At 45.9% G+C, this 12,370-nt stretch overlaps 6 protein-coding genes across 6 annotated transcripts; 2 read left to right on the top strand and 4 right to left on the bottom strand.

Annotated features, from left to right (window-relative positions):
* Nucleotides 1-135: 135 nt before the first annotated feature.
* C8R40DRAFT_1224466 (major facilitator superfamily domain-containing protein) lies at nucleotides 136-2,432 on the top strand. The gene is made up of 8 exons (XM_046233300.1): nucleotides 136-351; nucleotides 411-443; nucleotides 499-661; nucleotides 722-747; nucleotides 800-873; nucleotides 936-1,109; nucleotides 1,335-1,870; nucleotides 1,929-2,432. The coding sequence occupies exons 1-8, from the start codon at nucleotides 154-156 to the stop codon at nucleotides 2,177-2,179; spliced, it is 1,455 nt and encodes a 484-aa protein (XP_046088997.1). The 5' UTR covers nucleotides 136-153; the 3' UTR covers nucleotides 2,180-2,432.
* An 879-nt stretch (nucleotides 2,433-3,311) lies between these two features.
* C8R40DRAFT_874507 (uncharacterized protein) lies at nucleotides 3,312-3,842 on the top strand. The gene is made up of 2 exons (XM_046236512.1): nucleotides 3,312-3,760; nucleotides 3,817-3,842. The coding sequence occupies exon 1, from the start codon at nucleotides 3,349-3,351 to the stop codon at nucleotides 3,598-3,600; it is 252 nt and encodes an 83-aa protein (XP_046088996.1). The 5' UTR covers nucleotides 3,312-3,348; the 3' UTR covers nucleotides 3,601-3,760; nucleotides 3,817-3,842.
* A 63-nt stretch (nucleotides 3,843-3,905) lies between these two features.
* C8R40DRAFT_1039565 (uncharacterized protein) lies at nucleotides 3,906-4,849 on the bottom strand (the record flags this gene model as incomplete). Its single annotated transcript, XM_046223851.1, has 5 exons — nucleotides 3,906-4,068; nucleotides 4,118-4,242; nucleotides 4,315-4,487; nucleotides 4,544-4,690; nucleotides 4,774-4,849. The coding sequence occupies 5 exons, from the start codon at nucleotides 4,847-4,849 to the stop codon at nucleotides 3,906-3,908; spliced, it is 684 nt and encodes a 227-aa protein (XP_046088995.1).
* A 632-nt stretch (nucleotides 4,850-5,481) lies between these two features.
* Nucleotides 5,482-6,842, bottom strand: C8R40DRAFT_1159365 (uncharacterized protein; the record flags this gene model as incomplete). The annotated part of the gene is made up of 9 exons (XM_046229871.1): nucleotides 5,482-5,543; nucleotides 5,671-5,849; nucleotides 5,920-5,970; nucleotides 6,024-6,100; nucleotides 6,150-6,231; nucleotides 6,296-6,372; nucleotides 6,503-6,531; nucleotides 6,635-6,755; nucleotides 6,822-6,842. 9 exons carry the CDS (start codon nucleotides 6,840-6,842, stop codon nucleotides 5,482-5,484), a joined length of 699 nt encoding a protein of 232 aa, XP_046088994.1.
* Nucleotides 6,843-7,596: 754 nt separating this feature from the next.
* Nucleotides 7,597-9,937, bottom strand: C8R40DRAFT_1247446 (NAD-P-binding protein). Its single transcript, XM_046233642.1, has 11 exons — nucleotides 9,773-9,937; nucleotides 9,646-9,716; nucleotides 9,548-9,591; nucleotides 9,412-9,488; nucleotides 9,261-9,358; nucleotides 8,980-9,185; nucleotides 8,865-8,926; nucleotides 8,748-8,808; nucleotides 8,475-8,691; nucleotides 8,318-8,422; nucleotides 7,597-8,269 (listed from the first exon to the last, which is right to left on the bottom strand). Exons 1-11 carry the CDS (start codon nucleotides 9,810-9,812, stop codon nucleotides 8,003-8,005), a joined length of 1,248 nt encoding a protein of 415 aa, XP_046088993.1. The 5' UTR covers nucleotides 9,813-9,937; the 3' UTR covers nucleotides 7,597-8,002.
* A 313-nt stretch (nucleotides 9,938-10,250) lies between these two features.
* C8R40DRAFT_1039365 (3-hydroxyisobutyrate dehydrogenase) lies at nucleotides 10,251-11,662 on the bottom strand (the record flags this gene model as incomplete). The annotated part of the gene is made up of 7 exons (XM_046223832.1): nucleotides 10,251-10,448; nucleotides 10,526-10,744; nucleotides 10,808-10,924; nucleotides 10,978-11,015; nucleotides 11,072-11,298; nucleotides 11,360-11,531; nucleotides 11,584-11,662. 7 exons carry the CDS (start codon nucleotides 11,660-11,662, stop codon nucleotides 10,251-10,253), a joined length of 1,050 nt encoding a protein of 349 aa, XP_046088992.1.
* Nucleotides 11,663-12,370: the final 708 nt, after the last annotated feature.

The following is a 12,370-nucleotide window of genomic DNA, read 5'->3' as shown; positions in this document are numbered from 1 at the left end:
CTTCAGAACCATGTAAGCACATGCTTATCAACTTTTCGACCGTCCTTTGTATTTTGTGGACACTAGATACTTAAGCCGCTTGGCTTACTTCAACGACAACGAAACATTCCTCATCCTCGTCCTCGTCCTCCTTCTCCTGGACATACTGTTGGCATGGCCTCGTATGATTCTTCCTCCCAATCTCCTTCCCAATCTCCTCTACCAAAACTCCAGATTGCCATCGTCTTCTTGATTCAACTTACAGAGCCTCTAGCTGCCACCGTCATCTACCCTTTCATAAATCCGTTTGTCAATAGCACCGGGATCACTGGAGGGAACGAGAAAAAGACTGGTTATTATGCCGGGATAATTGTCGGTCCACAAACTGTCTCCTTGCAAATGATCTTTTACTTACTACTACGATCTTTCAGGAATCTGCATTCTTTCTCGCTGAATGCTTCACAGTAATTCACATTTTCTACTCGTTCGACACCACAAGACTAACGGTCATCTTACCAGGTGATGCTGTGGGGAATGGCCTCAGATCGCTTCGGTCGCAGGCCTATCCTACTGCTAGGCCCTTTGGGATTATTCATCGCGACGCTCTGTTTTGGTTTGTCCACGCAATACCGCGAGTTGATAATATTTCGAAGTATCCAAGGAGCTTTCAATGGTAACATTGGTATGTCGCGTCTACCATACCTCGGAAAGCAAAATTTACTTACCATCGATCGCGATATAGGCGTGTCGAAAACCATCCTCGCAGAAGTAGGTGATTAGAGGGATGCAAAAGGTCATTGTGTTGATTATTATCCGTCAGCTCTCAGATTCCACCAACATTGCCCAAATCTTCAGCCTTGCACCAATGATATGGTGTATCGGTGTTATTATGGGGTACGAACGCGCCTGCTTCACTCATAATCCGTTCAAATCTTAACATTCATCGACCATCACAGACCATCCATCGGCGGCGTTCTTGCTGATCCAGAAAAACAATTTCCGTCAACTTTAGGGAAGATATCACTCCTGCGCGATCATCCGTTCTTTCTTCCGTGCGCCGTTGTCGCGTTCTTCGCGTTGATATTTTTCCTTATCGCGTTAATTGGATTAAAGGAGGTAAGCGGTCTGCAGTCTTTTTTTGGTATTCATGACCTTATCTCCATTCGATTCCAGACCCACCATGTCCAGAGGCATATCGAACCCAAGATCAGTCACAAGCGCGTTTTCAACTTCGAACCTCGCAGACAGAAGCAGAAGAGCGCCGATACCGACGCGTCACGTCAAAACACAGACACGACAACGCGTCTATATCCCAATGCACCAGTGATTCCTAATTATGGGACGATTCAAAAAAGGCCTTCGACGTCGACGCTATGCTCGACCGTATCAAGCACGTCTACACTAGAGGATTTAGAAAGTGACCAGGAAACCGTTTTAGCTTCCGACTCTGAGGATGAGGAAGACTCCAAAGTGGACGCTGAAACCCCTGCAACTCTAAAATTACTGCTCATCCCTGAGGTCCTTTTTCCCATCGCGAACTACAGTCTTATCGCTCTCCTAGATTCCAGTTACACCGTTCTGATTCCCCTTACCTACACTACCTCCGTTGCAGCCGGTGGATTAGGGCTCACTCCTTTTCATGTGGGAATCATCCTCAGTGTATGGGGAGCTGCGAACATCCCTTTCCCCATATTCTGTATACCTAGGCTCATAAACCGTTTCGGGGCACGAACGATCAATTTTGTGGGTGTATGCTCGTTTTTGGTCGGGTTTGGCAGCTTGTGGGGGTTGAGCGTGCTAGCGGGGGCAGTTGGATATGCTAATTGGCTCGTATGGGCATTGATTCCGCTCCAGTTTTTATTGAGTAACACCGTTGGATCGATGGCCTACGGTATGTCTATCGAACCTCCCCGTTTCATCCTTGACCCTCAAATCTCTTTATCCTACAGCTACCGCACAAATCTTTGTCATAAATGGCGCTCCATCTAAATCCGCCCTCGGAGCGACTAACGGCTTCTGTCAGGCTTCTAAAACCATGGCACGAACCATTGGCCCGGTGTTGGCCACGTCCTTGTTCTCCCTCTCCAAAGAACACGACCTGTGTGGAGGATATCTAGTATACACGATGTTTATGCTAATTACATTCGTGTGTATGCGCACCACAATGTGCTTGCCTAGGGAACTAAAGAATCTACGATAAAAGCTCGACGTCAGAAGTGTCTTCTCACCCCAGCTATGTGGCCAGATAACGCCGCTCTTCCAACTTCGGGTCTATTTACAAAGGACTCGAGCGAACTCGCCGCTGCTCCAACTTGAAGCTCGATTTCCCTACGCGATTTGGACGTCTTATCTTGCATCTATGTTTATCAAAATCCTGTCATCTCTTGCATGTTCCCCTCCCCCAGATCTCACGCCCCATCAGCTTTCAAAAACTCGCACTTAATTCTAATCCACCCTTATTCGAATTACTCTAGAATCATTTATTCGCCCATTTTCTTACCAAAATTTCCAGTCTGTCCTTAATACTCGCAGACTCAATGCATTCCACATCCAGGACATTATGGATAACCATTCCTTTCGCATGTTCTCGTTCACCTTCCACAGGTCATTCCGTTCTCTACTTGCACATAATACGCTAACCAAGCTGTCTGTATTTTTTTCTTAAAAGGACATGTTATGTACATGAATGCATAATTACCGGGCTTCAGTTAGTGCGTAGTGGATACTTACTTCGACGTCATATACAGTAGATACTGCTATGTTGTAGCTTCTATGAACTGTACACACGATCAATACAAGATCGGTTCGAAATCGTTAATTCCATGTATGAGGAAGGTGAGTTACTTGGGAGCACTACAGATTGGGCGGTGCATCCGTCTAAGATGATGTACTACATCTCGCAGACTCGCTCACGCCGATGAATTCCACTTATCAATTGCATGAGACAAAGTCCACTCAATATAGAGCAGAGCTACAGACAATTACTGACAGGAATACGCAAATGTTGTACAGAGGAACGGCAGGATGTGATAAATAGATAGATCAATACACGGCTCCATCCAAAGATGTAGTCCCAGGACAAGACAGCAGGTCTCGATGATCCAACGGCGGCGAGCTCAAACCGCAAGGAGAAGGTAAACTGCCGTCGACACACCGAGGTAGAGTTAAGTTATGCATGGAAGGCAGAGGTATGAGTAATAAGGGAATCCCGGTGTCACAACAAGCAGAAGAGCTATGAGTTACACATGGGAAAGAGAAAAAATTCTGCTTGACAGACTCAGACCGAATAGGCTATTGAAACCATAAATTCCATTGAACCATTCAGTGAACCGCTGGAATTCTATATGTCATTCGGTGTAATCAATACATATGAACAATTATTCGGTGGCCTCCCGAATTATCACTATTCTTGACGGAAAATTTCCCCGTTCTGGAGTGACATTGGAGCAGACTTGGTCCCATTGCCAAGTGGCGACACCGCGTCCTGCGTTTGTTCCAGAGATGCATCCCAATCGGAACCCAAGCATCAATTTTGTCTTGTTCCCCCGATTAAGAATTGTCACTCATCCCTCCACGTACATGGGTCAGAAGATATCCGATATCCCTTTCGACCTTCTCTGAATCCTTTTGACAGTTACGGATTCGTGACATTGACGACGGGACCTAAGACCGACTCGACCCAGTGATTAGAGTAATGCATGAGTTCAATGAGATACTAGCAGTGGGGGACAAACCTCCGAACAGAAATCCTGCAAGCTGTCGAGACAAATCATGATGCGTCATATTTGGGTGAAAGTCAATATCGAACTGTACATCTGATAATCTATGGAAATACACATATATGAGTGTTTCTAAAAAAATTTCATCTTGGAGGTTCTGATGTATATAGTCGTTAGAATTTATCCATACGAGTAAGGGAGGGGAATTTACCTCATTCGTGATAGAATCGCGACAAGACACACCAACGGGGCAAAAACATAGGCCACCAGACGAATAGGAAGTGGAACGTTCTTTTCGCCCCAGTGAGATAATGCCCCACCCAGATCAACTGTGATTAATAGTAATGGGAAAAGGATATACCCTGAAAGCCTTCGACGAAGTTAGCGAAGTCGTAATAAGAGACGTGTTGTGGACATACCGGTGGTATTTCCAAACAGATTTTGCTTTCATACCTCCACCGAAGGCCTTTCCGCCGAACCAAATGCTCCCACCACCTATCAAGATTTGAATGACGATCCAACCTGTGGCAATGATTCCCAAAACCTGTATATTACGATTCAGCTTTCACTGCTCACTGAAGGAGCGAAAGAAAGAGCGAGAGAAGATTGGGCTCACTGAATGCCAACTTCTGAAATGAGATTTGCCTAATTCAATTTTGTTCATGACAATGGCACAAACTCCTATCAATAATGCGGGAAAGGCCATGAAAAGAATCGCAGATTGATGACGAGAGAGGCCCGCGGCTTTGGTTCTGGGCTGTGAAGTTGGCTGCAGGGTCAAGATGCCTGCTTAACATCAGCGGACCAGTCGAGAATCGAGATCCATGTTAGATAGATATACGGACCATATGTGAAGAATAACATTGCCAGTGATTCAAGGGTGGGATGTAGAAGGAACCACCCAACCTGTGTTGGATTATTGATGAGCATCACCAACCAAGTTACGACCAGTGTAACCTGATATACGGTAAGACTGGGGATTCTTCGCCTTTCTTTTCAGATCCTCTTACCGCCGACGCACCCTAGAAGAAGGTTTCATTAACTTTGGTAGAAAGGGAACTATGATTTATCGAACGTACCAAAGCAGCATATCTAGCGAAATTATCACCTTGTCTTCCCTCTGCTTTCTCTAACTGTTCTGCGAGGCCCATGTCAGCTTTCTGAGGATCTTCGTCTGCAGCCTGAGGGCCGGTAGGTAAAAGTTGGTAATCTTCCGTTTGCGTTTCGGGGTTAGATGGCATTTGTACGCGTAAAAGTTGTGCTCGTCGATGGGAGCCGGTAAAGGTTAAGCTGCGCTTTCAGAGAGGCATTGCTAGTGGTCGGGAACAAGTGTGCGAAGTACAAAAGATGCCGCCGCGCTGCCGGCGTATTCAATCGTGAAAGTATCTCATCATCCTGAGAACGGCCAGTCAAGTATTAAATAAAAAATGAAGGAATTCCGGCTTCAAGGGGCAATCCTGTGGCAGAAACCCTGCAGAAACCAGGAGCAAGATCAAACTGTGTGGCACACCAATTTTTCAATGATGTTCTGAAATCAAGAAAGTTACTCATGCATGTTGGCCATTTTGGAGGTAGGTAGAGGAACCGGCTTCGCTCGTGTGCATAAATGAAGTGTTGTCACTGGCTGTGGATAACTTATGTATAATTTGAGCATACACGTCGCAAAGATACATCAAATATGGATAAGTACGGCTCAAGAGGGCATGTCACGTCGTGAAAGGTCGTGAATAATGAATACCAAGTGAAAGAATCGACCTTAGGCAGAATGAGTGTAGGATTATGATCATGAACAGTCGTCAACAATCGTTACTGTAAGCAGAGTTGTGATTCCGTCTGTGCCAATGCCTTGTGAAAATATATCAGTGGCCGATCAGCCTTCGAAAGCGTTAGCAGGAACATACCGTGATTGACTCTGATAATCAGACGAGAAACGGTTCAGTGAGCTAAGGCTTTTGAGAGAACTAGGACTGACAGACGTACCCGACGCTGCCTGCAGCTAAAAGCCCAGTAATATTCCGCGCTGTTGTAGAATATGTGAGACCATCGAAGTGGGTAGTGCCAACAGCCAACGACGCTAGCTTATCCCGGCCGATATTGTATCCGTCCGGGATGATAGTGTGGCCTTCCTCAAGGTCTTCTTCTTGAGACACACTGATGATTCGAGTCAAAATAATTAAAAATGAGAATTTGAGATCATGGGGCGAGTTGAGAATTGACTCACGCTAGGAATAGAGCTCCGCTGAGCGCATCTGCGCCATTCTGCACAAATACACTGAGGAGAAACGTTACAGTCGGATTGACGACTAGTTCTCAGTAACAACTGACCGGAAATGATTACCACCGATTAGCGTCTCTAAACACGTCCCAATTTCAGAGTTCCCGTAATCTTGTCTCAGTTCGATCTAAGCTCCATTCAGACCCATCCCTCATACAAGAAAGAGGTTTGCAGACCGTTTGATTGACCCAGCCATTTCCATCTCCCAAGTTAGCAGATTGTGGGGCGCCGAGATGTATTCCGAGACATTCTTCTGAACTGTGAGTGCAGATGCAAAGGTAAATGTCTCCATAAATCGTAAAATCTGTGCAACCGAACTCACAAACCAATCGCCTTCGCGAAATTTATTATTCCGTCTTCGGTGAGCACCTCCGGAGACGACAGACCTGAGATGATTACCTGGATGAAGAATAATTGATTCAGTAATACATCCTCGACGTGAACGAGGTCTATACGGAGGATCAGACGGAAAGATTGGAATAACTTCAAGGAAGCGGAGTGCAGTGCAAACAGAAATCCGGTGACCCACGTTTAACGGTTCCCCAAAACCATCTCCAGCTACAAGGAGAGAACAATACCATAAGCATCAGTTGAACAATCCAAAATATTGTTTAAAGACTTTCGGACGAGATGAATGGGTCACAACGGAGTGACAACATACCATCATCAAGCATCGACCCCCCTCCCAGCAATGGGCTGTAAAAGTCGACTGAAGAATATGCGTAGGTTGGTACCATTGCTTGCTGGTACAAAGGTAAAGCAGTGACCTCAATCAAGATTTGCTGAGATAGCAATGATGAGAGCGGGAGGAGCATCACAGTCTGAAGAATCATTGATGGAATGGTTACTGAGATACCGTTGAAAATCATCGTAGGAACAGATAATCGAAAATCGTGAGATTGATGTGTGGATAGGGAGAGAGAGTAAACAGTGCTGGATGAATGAGAGAGTCAGGAAGAGTCAGGAGGGACTCGACTAATGCAAACGGGCGCGAGAACGAAAAGGGCAAGGGAAAAGGGAAAAAGGCAGGAGACAGTCGTAGAGGATAAAGGACAGGAACGTTGGATGTTCTCATGCATCAGGAAGATATAAGTACCCTCTGACTGAATGTTTCCCAATTTGTTTCTCCGAACTTCGAAGGTTGAATGAACCAAATCCGGAGTATGACGATGCAACGTGCGATGATTGACTGACCAAGGACCCATGTGTTCAGAAGAAGTTAGAGTCTTATGACAAAGTGACTGCTGTCATTTGTCAAGGCGCCTGGAAAGCCCAGTAGCTGATAGGAAACCAGGTTGGTACATTGAAGTTGAATAGAAGTGACCTTGTAAGAAAGCAAGGTTCCGGCAGTCGGACTGAAATATTAATAGACCTGAAGATGCCTGAACAGTGGTAGGAGGTGGTAGGCGAATTGGAAACTTTATGAGAAATGGATTGATCTAGGCCGATTCACCCTTGAGCTTGAATTTGAGGTACATATTGAGAGTAGCTGATTTCGACGTCCGGCTGGAGATGGTCACTAAGCACTCTGCTTGGGGAAACACATGCCATACTACAAGAAAAACTTGGCCGAAGGGAAATCCCGGCCCGAATCGGAGGTGATACTCTGGCTGGCGAGACAACTTACAAGAAGCCTCGTCTGTGTTCACAAGAATTCCTTCAGCACCGATGGTGCCTAGTTTGCGATGTGTCTTCATGGACCGTCGACCTCCGTCGACCTCCGTCGACCCTACCAAAGAAGCCATCATCAAGTTTTGAGCTTCTTAGCATTTCGTGAACGGACTGACCATCGGCGGTTCCTCTATTATATAGACTGTATTGTACGGTAATGAACATTGCAAGTAACTACTTAGGTATAAAAAACCTCTGGGCCTGGTCGCTGGGTATTGTTGATGGAATGATTGGATATGTAATAGCACCATGTCGAAAACATTGATAAAAAAAGAAAGCGAGGGATACCGTTGGAAGAAGAAAAATAGAAGAAAAGCAGAAAAAAAAGAAAACATCCAGTACAACAACATCAGATTCATTACAGTATAGGCCAGCTGCCTTCTTCTTTCCATTTATCCACAATCTCTTTGACACCGTCGTGGTTGAATTGCGGTCGTTTTAAATTGTATCCAATAACCTCTTTGATCTTTGTATTACTGAAGGCGACGATGTGCTTTTCCAGAGCGTACTTGTCCATGTATGCTGATAACGGCGTATTAGGAATCGGCGGATTTGAGCTCTGAATCATTTGTGTCCATCCGCCAACATGATGCTCGTTGATATCTTCAACAGCGTCATCCATGAACTACATCCAGGTGAGATCGAATTGAACAATCTTGCACAGAATACCTACCTTGTACATTGTCCTCTCGCCTAAATTGAAGAAATCGAAGGTCGTGCCAAAAAAAGATGTCACGGTCTGTCCGACGCTGAGGAGTGTGCTATTAGAATCGTCAACCTGAGCAAGGACGTGAGCTAAGAGACGCCATCAGTACACAAAGAAAACATACAAGGTTGAAAAGAGGGGCGATGAGTTTTTTATCGTGCGGTGGCATTCCTTCAACTTGTGAAACCTTGCTTTTATCATTGCGAAAGATGATACTTTCTCCAGCCAAAATATCTGCTTCTTTTCGCCCTAACCGCGCTATCCACTGGGCGGAAGCCCAAGCGGCACCGGCTAAGTCCTCAACATGGAGAGTGTTGGTTGGATTCTTTCCAGGCGACCAGCTGAAAGGGGTTCTATTAAGTGGATAGATTCGAGAACCAAGGTCGAGAACACATACACTGATTTCATAGGCTTCTTAAGATAGCCATAGACTGACCCAACGGTGATAGCAGACGTAACTAGTAATATTATACACTAGTCAAGTGCGTTTCCATGAAAGGAAGATATAACATACTGTCTCCAAATTCCACATAAGGACCATATACAAAGCCGACCCGAAGGATAACCAAATTCAGGCTGGAAATGTGCGATCAGTTGAAGTCGGACAAAAGAGAACAGCAATGACGCACTCCTCAATTGCAGCTAACATTCGTAGCGTCTCATGCCACCAAATTCCGATAGTTCCATCAGGCTTAGGATCGTCTTTCTCGTCATGAGTACCTTTGCTTGTAGTCTCGTAGAAGGGCAGGGTAAATCGAACGTAGGCTTTGACTTTCCGTTCGGCGGCTTCTTGACCGAGCATACGTGCAACATTGCAAGTCGTATTAATCAAAATCTATACAGCCCAGGATAATCGGAGGCACCGTGAACAATCGGTTCATAATGCGATGAAAACAGAAACGACACGTACCATTTCGGTCCGATCATGGCGAACTTCTCCAGTCAAATCGAAAACATAATCGTAGGGGCCCTTCCCTTCTGGTGGGTCGAAGATAGAATGTACAATGGCTGAACATGTCGTTCACACAAAGTATTTAGTAGGAGGAGTTGCGTAGACGTACAGGGAACAGTGAGATTGGCTTGTTTATAATCGACTTGGGGTTTCGCGAGTACTTTGGGAAACTCAGCACCAAGATACCTGTCGGATATGATTATCGAAGATCATTCAGCGGTAGCGCATCGAGAAGTGTTGCGTACGTTGTAGCAGGCACAACAGAGTACTTGTCTACGATTCGTAGATGCTGGAGAGGTCTGAGCACACCAGCATGAACGAGTGAAAGCTGGAAAAGGCTCACTGAGACCAAGGGTTCTCCTTCTAGCGGTACAAGAAATGCTGCCAGAGCACGCGAGTAGGTGTTGACACCACCTAGAAGTTCGCGGTAAGGACCTGACCATGTGAACTGTTTGAGGGAAAAATCTCACCGCAGATTAGGACATTCGGCTTCGAGGACCCGTCGGCCATTGTTTACAGATTGCGGTGGATGACAGCGAAGAAGGATGGTGCGAGAACAAGGGAGGAAGAAAAGAGATGGAGGTGCAGTAAAGGATTAAAGTGAAGCCCGATTTGATTACGTGCACAATTAGTCGACCTGAATCTCGATTTGCCAGGCTCGATGCTGATTTTTATAATATGTACAGGTATCTAACTGCTCTATGGAGATATCTCAGTCAATTGAAACCCTTAGAAATGCTCAATACAACAGCAGGATGACTCTAAAGTTATTTGAATACATGTTTTTATTTTGCAGAAAAATGCTGCGTAACGGCTCCGAAAACCTCGAGCTAATATGCATGTCACTGATACTTAGTTTTACTTCCGTTTTTACTTTGGTAGACTGGCGCTCGTCTGAAGATCGTCTTTCAGCCAATCGGACGTACTAGCCTTCCAGGCACAAGCTCATCACGGTGATACTACGCCCAGTTTGACCGCCTTTCTTTCCTCCGCTGTTTTTTGCAGAAATTTGTATACGGACGAAAAGTCTTTCCGCGCCAACTCTGGTTGTTCCTCAATCATCTGTGCATATAACGCCTCGGCTGCCTGTCCCAAGGGAATGGGACATCCAGCCATGGCGGCCACATTACTGGCAAGTCCCATATCCTGTTGACGATAAATGGATCAGATCATGATGATACAAACACTTATCCCCCGCTGATCAAGTGTTCCACAAAAATCACCTTGAGCATCAGAGCCGAGGCGAATCCTCCTTCGTAGTCTCTCTCACATGGTGGCGATTTCTCGGGCAAAGCACGAGGAACTGGATTATTAACCGAGATAGACCAACAATTCCCAGTTGACGAGCTGATTACGCTGGAAAGAACTGCCGGATCAAGGCCTAACTTTATACCCAGCAACATCGCTTCGCCCACAACAATTTGTTGGACACCTAAGACGAGCTACAGAGAAGTGTGATTGAGTGCACCACGATGAAACCAGGGGTTAACAAATGAGAGATTTACGTTGTTGCATATTTTTGCACCCAGACCGGCACCAGAAGGTCCACAATGAATGATTCTCTGTCCCATGAGAGCTAGAGTTGGTTGCGCTTGCTTGAAGGCCGCAATCGTTCCGCCGACCTTATAACGTCGTCTTGTTTCAGAAAAAATTCTCATGGCAGCGAAACACTTACGAGAAATGCAAGCGTTGCAGCTTTCGCACCGGTTACACCTGTAGGAGATACATAATCAGTCAAAGCTTAAGGAAATTAAAAAGGTACGATAGACCTCCAGAAACGGGTGCGTCAACCATTTGCGATCCGGTCTCAGTGACATCCTTTGTCACGGAACGCGCAACATCTACATCGAGAGTAGTGCAGTCAACACAAAGGGTGTTGTGTGTTTGATCTGTGGGGAGCTTTCGAAGTATCGGGATTATACCATTGTTATACACACTCAGAACCTGAGGCGAGGAAGGTAGCATAGTAATGATTGTCTGAGAAGCTAGAGTCGCCCTACACTATTCATGATGAGAAAAGCCACAGAGTATGAAACATATTACAAAGGTATCATTACTCTTCTGGGGTGTTAGCGACGTTGATCTTGGCACCGGGGTATTGTTTCATGAAGTTTGAGCGAAAGCTCTGAGCACATTCCGGGATAGCATCACAGACCACGAATTCAGACTCGTTGGCCTGCGCAAATTGTTTGGAGAACAGATTGTAGGCCATTTCGTGCCCCATACGACCTGAAAGACCTGATCAAACCTCCTGGCACGGCCTTCCTGGTTTGAGCCTTACCTAGCCCGATAAAGCTGGTGCTTTGCGATCTCGGAGAAGCGCGGCCAATTGCATTCAAGAGTCGAAGAGACGTCTTCATGCTGGTAGGTCAGAGTGGTGGTGGGTCGACGGGTAGGTCGACGATGAATTAAAACTCGATGCGGGGTAAAATGCCTGCCGTCGGACAACGAGCAGTGACACACAACGACACCTTAGTACGCGTCCTTGGAATATATTTCAATTTTTTCCTCCTCATTGTTCTGTCATCATGGCGACGTCGTGGTCACTCAGCGTTCCAGTCAAGCGGGGTTCTGGTTGTCAGCATCTACTACTCAATGGGCGGTCCAGGGTGACAACCCCGTGAAGCATGGTCACAAAGCTTCAATCAACAAACCGTAAATGTCGTTGGCCGTTGACCTGATGCTTTCATATCCTCTCCCAATCATTTCCGTCTTGCTGAAAACGACTACGGACTGTCCTGTAGGTCCCTGAATCTATGGTATGGCCCAGCGGTATGGTACGTCAAGTCTCAACAGTCAAAAGAAAACACCAACTGTTTTTTTAAATGCATGTCCCTATAAAACATCAAAGCTCAAAGTTCTCGAGCTCCTCATCAGGCTAAGGAACTCCGAACATGTCACGGAAATGTACTGGACGCCTCCCCGATAATTAATTCCCCTCATCCTAGCTCCATCGACCATAGCCTCTCTTTCATTCTCACGACTGCAACCGGCGCACTGCACCCGACAGTGCGCACGTAAAGACAGAAAATGAAGCGAAGTTCTCAGCGCACTACTTACATACATAT

This window comes from Lentinula edodes (assembly GCF_021015755.1).
Source record: "Lentinula edodes strain Le(Bin) 0899 ss11 chromosome Unknown C8R40scaffold_8, whole genome shotgun sequence".
Taxonomy (NCBI): domain Eukaryota; kingdom Fungi; phylum Basidiomycota; class Agaricomycetes; order Agaricales; family Omphalotaceae; genus Lentinula; species Lentinula edodes.
This window is presented reverse-complemented; position numbering and strand designations above follow the sequence as displayed.

Excerpts from the sequence above, each read along its gene's own strand:
- C8R40DRAFT_1224466 (XM_046233300.1), top strand. The coding sequence starts at position 154 with ATGGCCTCGTATGATTCTTCCTCCCAATCTCCTTCCCAATCTCCTCTA. Across the intron at positions 352-410 it reads GTTATTATGCCGGGATAATT|GAATCTGCATTCTTTCTCGC; the intron begins GTCGGTCCACAA and ends ACGATCTTTCAG. Across the intron at positions 1,110-1,334 it reads AAGGAGGTAAGCGGTCTGCA|GCCTTCGACGTCGACGCTAT; the intron begins GTCTTTTTTTGG and ends GATTCAAAAAAG.
- C8R40DRAFT_874507 (XM_046236512.1), top strand. The coding sequence starts at position 3,349 with ATGAACAATTATTCGGTGGCCTCCCGAATTATCACTATTCTTGACGGA.
- C8R40DRAFT_1247446 (XM_046233642.1), bottom strand. The coding sequence starts at position 9,812 with ATGGCCGACGGGTCCTCGAAGCCGAATGTCCTAATCTGCG. Across the intron at positions 8,809-8,864 it reads TTATGTGGAATTTGGAGACA|TTACGTCTGCTATCACCGTT; the intron begins GTATGTTATATC and ends TAATATTACTAG. Across the intron at positions 8,423-8,474 it reads TCGCCCCTCTTTTCAACCTT|GTTGACGATTCTAATAGCAC; the intron begins GTATGTTTTCTT and ends GTCCTTGCTCAG.